Source organism: Bipolaris sorokiniana (assembly GCF_000338995.1).
Source record: "Bipolaris sorokiniana ND90Pr unplaced genomic scaffold COCSAscaffold_3, whole genome shotgun sequence".
NCBI lineage: Eukaryota > Fungi > Ascomycota > Dothideomycetes > Pleosporales > Pleosporaceae > Bipolaris > Bipolaris sorokiniana.
The window spans coordinates 267,390-283,425 of record NW_006911897.1 but is presented as its reverse complement, the minus strand read 5'-3'; the positions used below and the strand labels follow the sequence as shown (position 1 = coordinate 283,425).

Sequence of the window (16,036 nt, the reverse complement as noted above, 5' to 3'; positions counted from 1 at the left end):
CCCTGCGGCAGGTAACGACACCCCCGTCCCTCTCCGCATTCGTCTTGTAAATCCGCCCCGAGGGCACCAGGACCACTTGCTCCCTCTTCACCTACATAAACGCCGCGCCTTCCCACAATTGACGCCACACCGCTCGGCCTCCCCATGCGTCTCCTACGGTAGTCCCACCAGAATGAGCGAGAACCCCGCCGAGCCCTCCAAGAACGAGGGAAATAGTACAAAGACTACCGAAGCAAACAAAGACACCAGCCAAGAGGTCGAATATGACGACTTTGGCCTGCCGATAAGGAAAAGGCGACCACGCACTCCGGTCGAGGACAGCTCAGACTCGGAAGCAGACAAGTTTGAGGATGCCGTAGCTTCCAAAGCGGACAGCGCACAGCAGGCCATCGCGCCAAAGGCAAAGGAAGATACACCACAGGAAAAGGAGACCGAAATTGTGATTCCACCGGCCAAACCGGAGAAGATTGAGGCGGAGAACAATGCGCAGATTCAAGCCAACGTACAGGCCACGGTGCCAGTGGAGAATCCCAAACAGAAGGGGCTCAAAAAGATGCCTGAGGAACTGCCTGAGGAACTGCCTGAGGATAGACTCATAGAAACGAAACTAAATTCACCAGCACCCATAAAGTCTCCCTCAACCTCCGAGCCCCCGAAAGGCGTAAATGGATCCGTATCCGAATACTCACACCAACGCCTCGTCACACAGCCACAAGATGATTTCAAGGACAAGGTGGAGGATGATGACGATGATGGATGGCAGACCATGCCTGCGTATGCTCACTACGACATGTACGACGACGACAACAGGCTCATTGCGAAGGAGAATGCAGAGGAGCTGGAAGACATGCATGGCTATGGAAATGTCGGCGGAGCCGCCAAAGGTTATACCAGGGTTATTATGGACGATGACGCTGATTCGCAGACGAGTATGGATGACAACACCGCATATCTCTTCAAAGAAAAAAGTACTGCGTTGGCAGATGAAGATGAAGAGGGGCGAGATCCACGCCAACAGATGCAAGCCACCAAAAACATACTCACCGAAGGACAGCGTGTCGCATACGTCGGACTGGTACGATTGGCCACCAAAGAAATGGAAAGGAAGTTTTCCGATTTCAAGACAACTAGCAGAAGACTTAAGAAGCTGCTAGAGCTGCAGTCAGCAACGACAAAAATGTGGTCACAAAAAGTCATGGTCAAGATATATGCACACATGGATATCAATGCTTCTGAGCAGATTATGATTGAGCAACTCTCAGAGCATGGTGTAGTCCCGGCCGACCTCACGCCAGCATTAATGCAGAATGCACGGGTGAAGAACCCAGTAGCGGATGACATGGACACCGTCAGCGGATCAGGTTCTGCGAGACCATCTGTATCATCACCCCGTCCTGAAACCCCAGCAGACAAGTCCAAGTCGAAACATGCTTCAACACCAGGCTCAGAGGAGGGTCTTCAGTCACCGCCACCACCGCCCTACGATGAACATCAGGACGACGGCTACGACTACCCAGAGGCCAGATCGCCATCCCAACTTCCTTCCAGTAAGAATCTCGACATCGATTTGCGTTGGACAGTCTTGTGCGATCTATTCTTGGTGCTCATAGCAGACTCCGTATATGATTCACGCTCGAGAGAGCTTTTTGAACGAGTTGGCAAGTATCTCGCCGTAGATTGGCTAGAAAGCTGCCGCTTTGAGAAGCGTGTTACAGATGCTCTGGAGATGCAGGAGCAAGCTGACAAGGAGAACTGGAATGAAGATGAACACATGGTTGCTCGTGCCAGGCGAGCGCGGAACAAGCGGTTGGCGTTCATGGGTCTCGCGACCGTCGGAGGTGGTCTTGTAATTGGACTGTCAGCAGGTCTCTTAGCTCCTGTCATTGGTGCTGGTCTTGCAGCGGGATTTTCTACGATTGGTGTGGCCGGTACTAGCACTTTCTTGGCTGGTGCTGGAGGTGCTGCCATTATCACGTCCACTGGTGTGGTTACTGGCAGCACTGTTGGTGTCAGGGCCATGAACCGGCGTACAGGTGCAGTGAAAACATTTGAGTATCGGCCTCTTCACAACAACAAGAGAACCCATCTTATTATTACATTGGCGGGCTGGATGAATGGCAAAGTCGACGACGTCCGATTGCCGTACAGTACTGTGGACCCCATCATGGGCGACATTTACTCTGTCCTCTGGGAGCCTGAGATGCTTAGGAGCATGGGTGCCACCATCAACATTCTTGCTACTGAGGTGAGTGTGATGAGCAGGTTTAGAAACGCATATACTGACAGTGTCTAGGCTCTTACACAAGGTTTGCAGCAGGTTTTGGGAAGCACCATTCTCACAGCTCTCATGTCTGCTATGACGCTACCGCTTGCTTTGACGAAGCTTTCATATCTGATCGACAACCCGTGGATCGTTTCACAGGCTCGAGCCGACATGGCTGGTCTCATTTTGGCAGACTCACTTATCGACCGCAACTTGGGAACAAGACCAGTCACTCTCGTCGGCTTCTCCCTGGGCTCAAGAGTCATTTTCTCGTGTCTGAAGGAGCTTGCGGAACGTGGTGCATTTGGTATCGTGCAGAACGTGTATATGTTTGGTACACCAGCAGTGGCGAAATATGAAGATTACGTCAAGGCCAGGTCTGTTGTGCCCGGAAGATTTGTCAATGGGTATGCTACCAACGACTGGATTTTGGGTATGTTGTGTATTTCATGCTTTTTATGATTGGTGTTAACATAACCAGGTTATCTCTTCCGCGCAACTAGCGGTGGTGTTATGCGCGTTGCAGGCCTTGCTCCCATACAGGTCCCCACCATTGAGAACGTCAACGTGACTGAGCTTGTGCCTGGCCATATGGCCTACCGTGCTGTCATGCCCAAACTCCTTCGCGAAGTCGGGTGGGTTGTTGAATCGGACGAATTCGCCGAAATCGAGGATCCAGATCCGGACAACCACGAGCAGCGACAGCGCGAACTCATCAACGAGATTGAAGAAGCGAGAAAAGACCTGGAGAAGAAGGCGCAAGAGAAGGAGAAGAGAGGTAGTAAGCTAAGCTGGTGGAAGAAGAAGAAGGCTGCAAAGAACGAATGGGAAGTTTATGACGAAAACTCGAATGCCCCGCCTCCAGGCCACAAGAAACTAGACCAAGACCAGGATCCAGCGAAACTGGCAGAGAACCCGATCATGTTCGACATTGACGCGATACGAAAAGAAGTAGCGAGCCTGGCCGTCGAAACCAAAGAATACAACGCCGAAGCCGAATTCGAAATCAAAGAAATCAAATCGACCCTTCCACCCATGAAAATCGACATTGCTACTGTCCCTCCCTCTCAAGCAGGCAACAACCCGCACTCCAAACTCCGAGAGACTAAGAGCTACAACGACAGCCTTGGCACAGTCTTCACGCCCAAACCCAGCTCCAACGGAACCCACACAGCCGGCGGATGGGAAGAATACGACGAATTCGAGCACGAACAAGAGCACATGGAAATGACCTTTGACACGTCCTTCCGCGACCCAAGTCCCGCTCCTCACCATTCCAACTCCACCAACACCAACACGGCTACTAACAATGATAACAAATCATCCTTCCCTCCGTCCTCTTTACCAGCCCAGCCCATGCACTCGGACACGGCTTCCCTATGGGACGACGATCCCTTGTCGTCATCGCACCATCATCATACAGCGAGACCCCCGCTTCGCTCGGCCAAAACAGATTCTCATGTGACTGGTGGAATGGATAATGGTGATTTGGGACATAATGCGTGGGCGGATGAGTTTGAGGATGAGTTTGGTGAGGAGAAGGAGGTTAAGATGAGTTTTATGTAAAATTCGTTTCCAACACTGTTGTGGTTATTTTTTTTGTTGGTTATTATCATGCTTTTCCCCTCTCGACCTTTTCTTTTTTTTTTCCCTAATTGTTGTTCTGGGATATGAAAGGGAAAGAGGGGGGGGGGGGGAGGGAGGAAAAAGGGAGGATTGCTCTTTTTCGTTCTATTGGTATTTGCAACGTTTTTTTTTCTCATTGTTTTTAGCGTGCATTTTTTTTTCTTGGGTTTCTGGCAACTGGGACTGGCGGGGAGGAAGAAATGGATTCTTTGTTGGATGGGGATGGGGTGGCGGGTTTTTTTGGTGCTTTCTTTCTTTCTCATTGTAGACATTGCGCTCTCTCTCTCTCCCCGGTTTTTTTTCACTTCATCAGCGGGGGCGTTTGAATCCATTTGTTCTTTCTTCTACCTCTTGATTTTCACGTCTTCCTTTTTTTGTTGTTGTTGGGCGACATTGATTCCGAGGGATATTGGGGTTTGTTTGCATACCTGTGTTTTTTTTTCTGTTTTTGCTGCTGATCCATTGATATGGATGGCTATCTGTAATGGAGATGGATGTGGATGGGGGTTGTGTTTGGCTTTTACGTTCATGTGTAATGTACACGCATTTGTTTGGAGGATCTAATCGAGGTGGAGGCGACGAGAGGGAAAAGAACTAAGCTGCTAGATTGGATTGGATTTATATAGATGATATCAAATGAATTAGTTTGACGTATTTTTCTATTGACTAGATGCGTGAGTTGGCATTGTGTTTGAGTCTGGAAATGCTGGAGTTTTTGGCTTGGAAGTGTTCTGGTCTTCATTTCTGTATTGAGAGATAATATGTCGTTTTTCATTCTTCTTCTACTTCTTCTTCTTCTGTTTTCATAGATAAAGTTGGGTATGGTAATTCCAAAATCGTCCCTTGTGTCACACGATATACATGGTTCTATACAAATCAGCATCCTGCTGATCAGCAGCAAGCGTAGTAGCTGCAACCTCGCTATTCCTCTCCTTCGTAAATTCTCCACCCCGCAGTTCAAACCCAACCTCTTAACCCATTGCCTTCAGGAAGTTAGCTTCCTTGATCGATGCCCTCCGCTTATTCCGCATGGCTTTTGTCAATTCATCTCGCGCCTCTGCAGCCTGCACCGCGCCGGACAGGGTGCCATCGCCAGCTGGTAAATCAATGGTTTGTTCGTATAATGGCACCTTTGGTATCATCATTTCGGGGTTCTCGGCCTGTTCCTTTCGGAGACGCTTCGCAGCCAGACGACGCTGTTTCTTTGATTTGGCTGTGCGATTTTCGTTAGCAAATTGTTTCTTTTTTCCTTTTTATTGCAATTCAACGGGGGGATGGGAAAAACATACAGAACAAATCGCCCGCGCCCTTCTCCGCCTTCTTCTCCTGCCGATCCAGTAATGTCCACAACCAAGCGGGGTACTCGTCATCGGGCGCCGCAATTGGGTCTTGTCTGTCTTTCAAGAAATTGAGGCCTTTGAGTGGATGTCCCGCCGGTATGCTGCTCTTGATCAGGGGCGCAACCTTCTTCTTTGCTGCTTCTGCTGCCGCCGCTTTCACATCAGGGCCTGGGGCTGGCGTCAATGGCTCGCTAAAAGGTTGGGCGGCAGACGTCGATGTGGCCGTGGGCGGTGCGTGAGGAGACGACAAGTCGCCTTGGCGAGGTTTGGATTGCGTGGCTGTGGAACTGGAAATGGGTGTGGCATTGCGGAGGGGAGATGCGGTGGTGAAGAAGCGTGGGTTCTGTGGGCGGCGCAGAGAGACGGGCGGTATTTGGTGGGCGCTGCGCGAGGCGGCCCGCAGGCACGATCGACATATCATTTTTTTTTCCAATTGACGAGGAGAGGCAGTTTGCGGGGTGGGTTAGTCGACTAGGTGTTCCCAAGTGACGATACGTTCAAAAGTTTGAGACGACAAGGGAAGGCTGCCGAGGTGTTTCGCCGATGCCGGTTGAGGTTAGGCGATGAGATCCTACGTTAAATCAACACCCCGTCACGCTAGAGAAGCCATGTCGATGATCGTCTACATCCGCTCCGACTTGCTCTCTTAACAGATCGTGTTAAGATTTACGTGTACATGCACATGCGCCGGCCTGACAGCTTTGGATAGGCAGGTGTCGGACATGGCCTAGCACCTTCCCAATTTGAAAATTCCCCGTGAGCCCCCCGTCCCTCCATCGAGAACTCGGCAGGTGAGATGCATACGCAAGCATGATCTGCACGGTAGAGACACAAGCCCAAGACTGGCCAACTGCCGAGTCGTCAATGCACCATCATATAGTTATCATGTGAAGAACAGGTTGTGAATGACTGCTATGGGTCTGGCATGGAAGTGTGTTTCTTTCAATCTGGGATATGTACGTCTGAGACATAGACACAGTGTAACCACTGTACACAACATGGCCAAAAACAAACGACTGCGCCTGCGGTAAACCGCCTTTCCGAGTGACATCGTACAAGAGAGAACAAACGTGAGACATCGTTAAAGACAGTACGGGGTATTGCCCCAAACCTGGGATTGGGATTCCAGAAATGCCTGTTGCCCTTCCTTCGACCCAGACCAGCAGGTAAAGCAAAAAATATATAGAACAGGAGAAACTAAGATTAGACAAATGAGTGTGCGGGGGTTAGGCCGGAAATCCGCTAATATGTACAGACAAAATGAGACCGTGAGTGTCTAAGGTATCAAGCAACAAGCAACAGAGGCGATCGGAGTGACGCGGGGGGGTAAGAAAGTGGAGAGTTGACGGTGGTGGTCTCAGATCCAGGCCATGGCAGGAGCTTGGTGTGGCATACCAAACCGTTGGCTGAACAGTGGGCGAATCTCGACAAGATAGTCCGCAGCACAGTAAGCGGCCAGATTCCTTGACAGCATAGCGAAACGATCCGCTTCGGCCTCGGCGTCGCGAACTACGCCGCCAAACTCCTCGACGACCTCGTTGAGCTGCTCGAGTTCGCGGCCAAAAGGGTGACTCTCTTCTTCAATCGTGGCCTTGAACATGTCGAGTGACGATCGCTGTTCGCGCGAGCTCCGTACTGAGCCCACGCTTCCACGTGAGCTAATGCTACCCCGCGTACCCACGTTCTGGAGAGATCGCTTGTGAGCAAGTCGTTCATGGGCACGTTTGCTGTGCGAGAGGGCCCTCGCCGGGATAGTTGGAACTGGTTCGATAATTTCCTCCTTGACCTGCTTGAGACTGGTGGTTGAAGCAGATTTCCTCAGTGGTTTGCCACCAGACGGGAAGCCGCCGGCGTAGTTTGGAACTGGCGAAATAGGCGAGAGATCCACAGAGGAAGCATCCGTCAAGGTAGTGTCTCTGGATGCATGCGAAGAAGCACGGGAGCGTGTAGATACACTGTGGTCCGAGTCGTCTGCTGAGGAAGTTTGGGTTAGAGAGGCCATGGAGGATGCATTCTTGAGGCTCGAGATGTCGGGTGCGTTGTACGAAAGCATGTTGGTAGTCGACACGAGAGCAACAGGGAGAGAGATTTTGGCACGGTCGATGGAAGAGCCGTTCTTGACACTCTGGCTGCGAGTTGGGCGAGTGGGCGAAGTGGGCTCCTTGGGCTCCTCACTTCGCTTCATGCGCTTCGTCATTGCGCGTGCAAGAGACATATTGATGAATTAATTCTCAGGAAGGGCGATAGTGCCTGATAAGTGTTTAGCGGTCGGAGACAGGGCCGGTAATTCTAGCAGTGACCGTCGTTGGTCGCTCTAGGAATGCGGCGGCGCAGATAAGCGGGGTACTGCCGAAGATAAATTGCGCGTTTTGCTGGCACGAGGTGCAAGCAGTCGAGGGCTAGTGTTCCACTAATGCAACGGTTGCAGTATTCTGGAAGACACCAAGGCAGCGAGGTGCGGTGCAACAATGGTGAGGGTGGAGTTGGCCTGGTGGTACGGAGGTCACAAGGGGTGATGGCTTGGTGGTCCGGTGCACTTTGTTTGCAGTAGAGTCGATGCCCCGCGTTGGACGTTGCGGTTTGCTGTTGCTAGTGATGTCCTTGACAACTAGTGGGGGTTTTTTTTCAAAATTTTCTTGTTCTTTGGGGAATTGCTGGGCTCGCAGCGCGTAAAGAAGAAAGTATAAGGGTGAATGGGCAGTGGGTGGGTGGGGGGCCGAAGGGAACAAGGACCGTCTGTCAAAGAGCGTGGGGAAGGGTAGGGATGGTAAGGAGCGAACACCGGGCTGCGCAAAGGAATGGTTTTGCTGGGCGCGTAAGGCACAAAAAGGGAGGAGAGAAAGGCAGCGAAGAAGGGCGCGTGATGCAGCAACAGCGACAACGACGGGGCAGGCCTCTTGAAAAGCCAGAGAAGGGCAGCAGGGAGGACGGGCTGGGCTTTTTTGCGCTGTCTCCGAAAGATTGGTAGCCTGCACTGCCCCGGACCCTGCACCGGCGCCCCGTGCGTTTCGAGCGCCACTCCAATCAGAGCCCGTCGCCTCGTTCTCAGCGTCTCAGGTTAAGCCGGCTCTATTCTCCTGTTTGCTTGTTCCACCCTTCCACTGCGTCCGGTTGGGGCCTCGAGAGGACTCGCTGTTTCAATGCAGCCCAGGAACACTCCCTCCCGCTCCACTCTCGGGCGCCCGCCGCCCTTTTGCGCGTGTAGCTCCAGCCAGAATGGCATTGACAGCTGAAATGAAGCTCCTAAAGCGTCGTCAATACTTACTCACTGCCGCCCGCCGTACGCCGCTCGCTTTTATCCGCGAATCGCTGTTCACCACAATCCCACTCTGCCTCAACGCGCAATTTGTCTATTCCCATGCCGTCACCCCCAAACTCTAATTAGTCTCCGCTGTGCCCACACCGGACGCGCAACCACACTGTTCCTGTTGGCTGCTTACTCTAGACCTAAAGCATCTACTTACATACTTAATATTCACGTCGCCACACACGTCTGAGCGCGCGCGTACAAAGCGAGCTCCCCTCTTTACTGCTTATAGCAACCCCCCGTCCGATCTGTACTTCTGCCATGCCCGGCGTCAGAGTTTCAAACCTCACTGGCAGGACCGAATGTGACGAGGGTGTGCCCTAATCCGGTCCCAGTAATGAGGCCATCGAGCCAGACCAAGACCTTCCTTCAGGCGGACCCACACCCGGCAGCCAGTCTCCGACTGCAGGCTGCGAACGTTGATCTGCCGCTATACGCTAGCATTGACCTGTCTTCGCTTCTCGAGTACAATCCATTACGCCAGCTGTAGGAACACTTGGTCCGCCATCAAGCCATGTTTACGCCCGCGTCTCCTGCTGCCCTAGGGTCCCGCGCCCCAAAAACTAAAGTTAGTCTCTGCCATCATTCATACTGACGTCGATATCACCACCCATCACCAAGCCATGCAAGTTTATGCGAGTCAGGTGAGATGAAAGGGACTTGCAAAACAAAGGGCGGAGAGATCGGGGATTCGGACACTTGATGAAACGCGCACGGACCACTCTATCCGAGGAAACATGACTAAACACCTTATACTGCGTTTCGCCAAAAAGCTTCACAATGGCCCTCCGTCACGCCAGATCAAAACTCGTCGGTTCACAATCACACAAACATCGTCATATCCCGAAATCTTCGGTCCGCTGCCCAGCTCCTCGTCGCCCAGGGTATCTTCGCCTACTACTCCTCCATCGACTCCCATCCCTTGTCATCACCATCCTCCCCTTCCTCGTCATTGCTCTCTCCTTCTTCCGAATCAGAATCCGTGTCTTCCTCTTCCAGACCCACGAGACGCTCCTTGCCATCTCCCCTAACTGCAGGCACCTTGCTGGCAAAAGCTGCACGCACCGCTGCATTGGTGCTCGTATCCCAAATCTGCACGGCGCCTTTGCTTCCTGCTACTGCCAGTCGGAAACCCACTTCGTTATCAGGGGCAAAGGATGTGGAGAAGACCTTGCCCACGCCCAAGTCTCGCGACACCACCATGCTCGGCCCGCTTTCTTGAATGTTCCACAGTTTTACTTGCTTATCCGTAGAGCCCGTTGCCAAGTAACCAGGTATCACCGGGTTGATGTCAAACGACGAAATAGACTCGTCATGGGCCTGTAATACCCACACAGGTTTTGAGGCAGACGCATCTTTTGGTGCGTTGCGAGCATCGTGATAGTGTATCATGCCGTTTTCAGTCGAGACCTGACAAGGGTTAATGCCGCATCATCAAGTTTGGCCTTGCAACACTTACATAGAAATAGTTCGGGTCGTGAGGATTCCACCGCACGCTTTCGACATCACTCTCAACGCCCCACCGTGGTGCTTTTGCCTCGGGTGCACGCATATCGGCTACCACCACTGTGCGGTCGTAGCTACCACTCAGAAGCGCAGTAGACTCGACAGGGTGCCATGCTACAGAGCACACCTTGTCTGTGTGATACGTGTATGACTTTGCGCATTTGGTCGTGTTCAAGTCCCATAGCTTGATGGTTTTATCAGCCGACGACGAAGCAAGAAGGTTGCGGTGGTGGCGGTTGGCCGCGAGCGAGAGTACAGAGTCAACGTGGAACTCGTCGTTGGCCTTCCTGGACTTCTTCTTCTTTTTCTTGGGCTTGTCGGCCTTTGTCGCATCGTCAGCACCTTGTCCTAGTACCGCATCTGGGTACATGCTGTCCACCACGTCCAAATTCCAAATCTCAATATCTGGGTCCATAGTTCCGATGGCTACAAAGTTACCCTTGCCTTCGCTGGTACCCACAGATTTGCCTACGGGCAGATCTAGCCACTCAACAGCCAGTGGGATGGCAGGCAGCATAATGTCGTGATGTACGTAGAGATTATCGTCCTCGTCTTCGTACACATAGACCTCAAGATGTGCAACTTCGTCTTCTATCCTTCCAGCCAATACCAGGTTGTCTGTGGCCAGAATCTGTAGCTCTTCTCGATCCTCCTCATCCTCTTCATCTCCACCCTTCATGGTGATGTACGGGTCGTCTTCGTCGTTCTCGTGGAACACTAGGTTCTTTGCGTTGCCGAACATGGCCATAGTGTCGCCTTGGTCCTGGGCGACTTCATCGTCGTAGTGCTCAAGGTCGTATTCTTTGAGATCGTCGTCATCGTCGCTTCAAACAATTAGCCTTGAACTCTAAGTAATAAAAAAGTAGCACACTCACTCGTCATCTTTTTTCTGTGCTTTGCTTGAAGTTCCGTTGCTCTTAGCCTTCTCCTCAGCTTGCGCCTCTTCAAGTTCTTCCTTAGCGTCTTCCAGCTGTAGATTTGCAAGTTTCGATATGCGCTCATATTCTTCCTCGTCGAATTGGTACCTGGTAGGGAAAGGCGCCGCAAAGCCACGCGGCACCCATGTCGTCGCTGTGATCATAGACATTGTTGCGGTATTGTGTGAGAAGATGCGCAGTGAGAGCGCAAGTTGCGTGGGGAACTTTTTCACAGGTTGGAAATAATTTTGGGCGGCCCCGCAACGATTGGCTAAAGCTCCCGTCCTATCGATAATTGCGGACCTCCGAGCATCAACTTTCCCGCCATCTCGACACCAACAACACCACGCCGAGTCTACACCCCACTATATATATTCTTTTCTCGAAAGCAGCACCCAGAGTCTTTATCGTCATAATGGAACGCGGTCATAGCCCCAAGCGGCGAAAGCTCGACCCCGAAGAATACTCGATCGCGCCTCGTCCAAAGTTTCGCAAACCCAACAAGCCCGCGTCCTCACGCGCGCATACGCCCAAAGCCAACGAAGATGGCGCACACCCAGCCCAGGAATCATTCGAAGGTCCCGAGCCCCTCGTGGACGACTTCGACTCAATGGCACTTGACCGCGACTGGTATGGCGGTGAGGAGAACGGACATACCTTTGGCGACGATACGCATAACCCGTTTGGCGGTGCTGAGAGCTCATGGCTGGACGCACAACGGGAGGCTGCTTTGACAGAAAAGAAACAGAATAATCGGGCGAGCATGAGGGCTCAGCAGAAGCAAAAGGATGTTGATGCGTGGGAGACGAATCGAATGCTCCAATCTGGGGTCGCCCAAAGAAGACATTTCGATGATGACTTTGACGATGATGAAGAGAGCATGCGCGTACACATCCTTGTACACGAGCTCAGACCGCCCTTTCTGGACGGAAAGACTGTCTTCACCAAGCAAATCGACCCAGTCCCAGCAGTACGAGATCCTCAGAGCGACATGGCAGTCTTCAGTCGGCGCGGCAGTCGCGTGGTCAAGGAAAAGAGGCAGCAGAAAGAGCGGCAAAAGCAGACGCAGGAAGCCACTAGCGCGAAAGGAACCACACTGGGCAATATCATGGGCATCAAGGAGGAGGATACAGACAGTGCTGCGCCTGGTCCAGACGAAGAAGAAAAGCAGGGTGGCAGCAAGTTTGCACAGCATCTGAGCAAGCAGGAAGGCGCAAGTGCTTTCAGCAAAAGCAAGACACTTCGAGAACAGAGGGAGTATCTCCCAGCCTTTGCTGTCCGAGAAGATCTACTCCGCGTGATTCGAGACAACCAAGTAATCATTGTTGTCGGCCAAACGGGTTCCGGAAAAACTACCCAACTAACTCAGTTCCTCTACGAAGATGGCTATGCTAAAAACGGGCTTATTGGCTGCACGCAACCGCGTCGTGTCGCAGCCATGAGTGTGGCGAAGCGTGTGAGCGAAGAAATGGAGGTCAAGCTGGGTGGTTTGGTTGGTTATGCGATTCGTTTCGAAGACTGCACTAGCAAAGAAACCAAGATCAAATACATGACTGATGGTGTCTTGCTCCGAGAATCCTTGGTTGAGCCTGACCTAGACAAGTACTCTTGCATCATCATGGATGAAGCGCACGAGAGAGCCCTTAATACTGACGTGTTGATGGGCCTTCTCAAAAAAGTCCTGGCTCGAAGACGAGATCTCAAGCTAATCGTTACTTCGGCTACTATGAACGCGGATCGATTCTCGCGCTTCTACGGAGGCGCGCCAGAGTTCATCATCCCAGGACGAACATTCCCTGTAGACATTCAGTACTCGCGATCGCCGTGCGAGGACTACGTCGACAGTGCTGTGAAGCAAGTCTTGGCCATACACGTGTCACAAGGACCTGGTGATATTCTAGTCTTCATGACGGGCCAAGAGGATATTGAAATCACTTGCGAACTTGTTGCAGAGCGACTCAAACTGCTGAACGACCCGCCAAAACTTAGCATCCTTCCAATCTACAGTCAGATGCCTGCCGATCTGCAAGCAAAGATTTTTGAGCGAGCAGCCCCAGGTGTACGAAAAGTCATCGTAGCAACCAACATTGCAGAAACGAGTCTGACTGTTGATGGTATCATGTATGTTGTCGACGCCGGATTCTCTAAACTCAAAGTCTACAACCCCAAGATGGGCATGGACACGCTACAAATCACGCCCATATCTCAAGCAAACGCTTCACAACGTGCTGGTCGCGCTGGACGCACTGGTCCTGGAAAATGTTTTCATCTGTACACTGAAAGAGCATTCAGAGACGAATTCTACATCCAAACGATACCAGAAATCCAGCGGACGAACCTCGCTAACACGGTCCTACTGTTGAAATCTCTCGGTGTACGGGACTTACTGGACTTTGACTTTATGGACCCGCCACCTCAAGACACAATCACAACCTCACTCTTTGATCTCTGGGCCCTCGGCGCCCTCGACAACATTGGCAACCTCACTGACCTAGGCCGAACCATGACGGCCTTCCCCATGGACCCCTCCCTTGCCAAACTCATCATCACAGCCACGGAATACGAATGCAGCGAAGAAATGCTCACAATCGTCGCCATGCTCTCCGTCCCCTCGGTCTTCTACCGCCCCAAAGAGCGCCAAGAAGAATCCGACGCAGCCCGCGAAAAATTCTTCGTCCCAGAATCCGACCACCTCACCCTCCTGCACGTGTACACGCAATGGAAAGTAAACGGCTACTCCGACGGCTGGTGCATCCGGCACTTCCTGCACCCCAAGGCGCTGCGCCGCGCAAAGGAAATCCGCGACCAGATCCTCGACATAATGGGGAAGCAGAAAATGCCCTTGATATCCTGTGGAACCGACTGGGACGTCATCCGCAAGTGCATCTGCTCAGGCTACTACCACCAAGCCGCAAAAGTAAAAGGCATAGGCGAATACATCAACCTCCGCACCTCTGTCACCATCCAACTCCACCCCACCTCCGCCCTCTACGGCCTCGGATACCTCCCCGACTACGTCGTCTACCACGAACTCATCCTCACCTCCAAAGAATACATGTCCTGTGTTACCGCCGTCGACCCCCACTGGCTGGCGGATTTGGGCGCCGTGTTTTATTCCATCAAGGAAAAGGGGTATTCAGCGCGGGATAAGCGGATTGTCGAGACCGAGTTTAACAGGAAGGCGGAGTTGGAGAGGCAGATGGCTGAGGATAAGGAGAGGGAGGAACGGAGGGTCGCGGAGGAGGAGGCGGGGCCTGTGGTGAGGAAGGTGGGGAAGGTGAAGAAGGGCGAGGAGGGCGAGGGGGTGGTTAAGAGACCGGTGGTGGGTAAGTCTAAGTTTAGGCGGAGGTAGAGTGTGGAAAGGAAGAAGTGGTGTTGTTTTATGACGTGACGAGGGGGTTTATTTTTCTAAGTGACTTATTGAAGAGTTGTTTATAATGGAGCTTTACCTCCTACTACATGGATGAGGATTGTTAATGGCATGTACTATCTTCTTGAACAAAAAAAGAAAAGACGCCGCTGTGGCTTTCGTACCCTGATGTTGCGCTCAATTATACGTTATCAAGATCAATTGGCGCCGTATCTTTCGTGTCATTCCAACTCTTTAGCTGTCCTCCCCGCTACATAAAAAAAAGCCGGGCTACTACAAAGGAGGCAGGAAACGCTCGCTAGATAAACAATATATATCTTTTCCTAGGCACCTATGCGCCTGCTCTCAAAATTCTCCACGTCCCCTACCGCCCCTACCCCGTCTACCTCCACGCTTCTTGCGGTCCCAATTACCCCTAAACCCACGCCCACCCTGATGTCCATTCCTCTCGTCCCGCTCCCGCTCCTCCTCTTCCCTCTTCATCATCTCGCGCTCACGCTCCAACTTCTCCGCCTCAAGCTCCTCAGCGCTCTTCTCCACACGCGCCTCAGGTTTCTTGAGATCAGTAGGATACCGCGGGTGAGCACCGTACTTGCAGCCTTTCCCCTCTGGACAAAACCCGCACAGGTAAAACGGACACAGCTTGTCTTTCTTGTTGTGCTTCAGCGCACAGTGTGGACCGAGTGGACAGAAGCCGCGGTCGTAGTGTGGGCACGAGGGGCGCTTAGCATCTGGGTCCAGATGCAGATAGAGACAGTCGTCGCCGTTGGAGCAGGTTTGTGTGCGGGCGTAGTAGGAGCATTCGGGCATGCGGCGGAGGTTGTATTCGTGGAGGAATTCGCAGGTTTCGCCTTTTTTGCAGAGGCCGCGCAGCCAGTGTTTACATACGAGACTGTGGTGTTGAGTGTCAGCCTGCTGGCATTTGATATGGGGGTGAGCTACTGGATGACGTACTTATTGTAGGACGAAGAGACATTGTGCTTGTTGGGGCATTTGCTGCCGTCTGGACAATGGCCTTGGAGGTACGCTTTACAGGTTGGGCGATCGGGGTTTAGGCCAAATCGGTATTCACGTCTAAGAAACTCGCTGAACTTGAAGGTATATTGAGGTGGCCGGGCCTCGGCGGGTTTTTCTTCTGATATCGGTACCGCTACGGATGCCATGACCTCTGTCATTATTGGTGCACTTTGTTGCAACGCGTGGGGAAGTGGCCTCGCGTTGTGCTCTGATAGCTGATGCGCACGATTACGGTTGATACAGTATAGCGTAATATTGTGATGTAGAGTGCTTTCTTTTGCGCTGAAAAAACTGTGTTACAATAGGCGACTTCGAATCTTCAATGTAGGTCCGGTGGTTATGTGGGGTTGGTGTTTGTGGCTGGAGCACAACTGTATGTAGTTGCAGTCGGACTGACGCAAACGGTTCGTCGGAGCGCGCAATCACGTGATTGTCAAGCGGTGGTTACAACATCCAACATTCTTTTCCATATACCTGCAACTCTTGTGCAACTTACCAGATCAGTCTTGCACGGCACCTCCGTCTCACTCTAGCGCCTTGTGCTTCCCTCACGCCGACCTATCAGTGACTTCTGGAATTTGCGCGTGCCGTCGAACCGAGTGGCACAGCTGGCACAGCCTTGGAACCCCACACTTATGTTGCGCCACAGCTTCTACCTTGGTTTTTGGAGGCTTGCTGACACGTTCTACA

At 52.2% G+C, this 16,036-nt stretch overlaps 5 protein-coding genes across 5 annotated transcripts; 1 reads left to right on the top strand and 4 right to left on the bottom strand.

Moving 5' to 3' along the window:
- The first annotated feature begins 60 nt into the window (after window positions 1-60).
- On the top strand, window positions 61-3,951 carry COCSADRAFT_178760 (uncharacterized protein). Its single transcript, XM_007698560.1, has 3 exons — window positions 61-2,245; window positions 2,294-2,696; window positions 2,745-3,951. Exons 1-3 carry the CDS (start codon window positions 173-175, stop codon window positions 3,827-3,829), a joined length of 3,561 nt encoding a protein of 1,186 aa, XP_007696750.1. The 5' UTR covers window positions 61-172; the 3' UTR covers window positions 3,830-3,951.
- Window positions 3,952-4,617: 666 nt separating this feature from the next.
- On the bottom strand, window positions 4,618-5,752 carry COCSADRAFT_110311 (uncharacterized protein). The gene is made up of 2 exons (XM_007698559.1): window positions 5,179-5,752; window positions 4,618-5,102 (listed from the first exon to the last, which is right to left on the bottom strand). The coding sequence occupies exons 1-2, from the start codon at window positions 5,648-5,650 to the stop codon at window positions 4,861-4,863; spliced, it is 714 nt and encodes a 237-aa protein (XP_007696749.1). The 5' UTR covers window positions 5,651-5,752; the 3' UTR covers window positions 4,618-4,860.
- A 681-nt stretch (window positions 5,753-6,433) lies between these two features.
- On the bottom strand, window positions 6,434-7,718 carry COCSADRAFT_283517 (uncharacterized protein). The gene has a single exon (XM_007698558.1). It carries the CDS (start codon window positions 7,442-7,444, stop codon window positions 6,587-6,589), a length of 858 nt encoding a protein of 285 aa, XP_007696748.1. The 5' UTR covers window positions 7,445-7,718; the 3' UTR covers window positions 6,434-6,586.
- A 1,464-nt stretch (window positions 7,719-9,182) lies between these two features.
- Window positions 9,183-11,165, bottom strand: COCSADRAFT_110306 (uncharacterized protein). The gene is made up of 3 exons (XM_007698557.1): window positions 10,918-11,165; window positions 9,996-10,866; window positions 9,183-9,946 (listed from the first exon to the last, which is right to left on the bottom strand). The coding sequence occupies exons 1-3, from the start codon at window positions 11,127-11,129 to the stop codon at window positions 9,434-9,436; spliced, it is 1,596 nt and encodes a 531-aa protein (XP_007696747.1). The 5' UTR covers window positions 11,130-11,165; the 3' UTR covers window positions 9,183-9,433.
- Window positions 11,166-14,492: 3,327 nt separating this feature from the next.
- On the bottom strand, window positions 14,493-15,593 carry COCSADRAFT_283486 (uncharacterized protein). Its single transcript, XM_007698556.1, has 2 exons — window positions 15,284-15,593; window positions 14,493-15,221 (listed from the first exon to the last, which is right to left on the bottom strand). The coding sequence occupies exons 1-2, from the start codon at window positions 15,502-15,504 to the stop codon at window positions 14,675-14,677; spliced, it is 768 nt and encodes a 255-aa protein (XP_007696746.1). The 5' UTR covers window positions 15,505-15,593; the 3' UTR covers window positions 14,493-14,674.
- Between the last annotated feature and the right edge of the window lie 443 nt (window positions 15,594-16,036).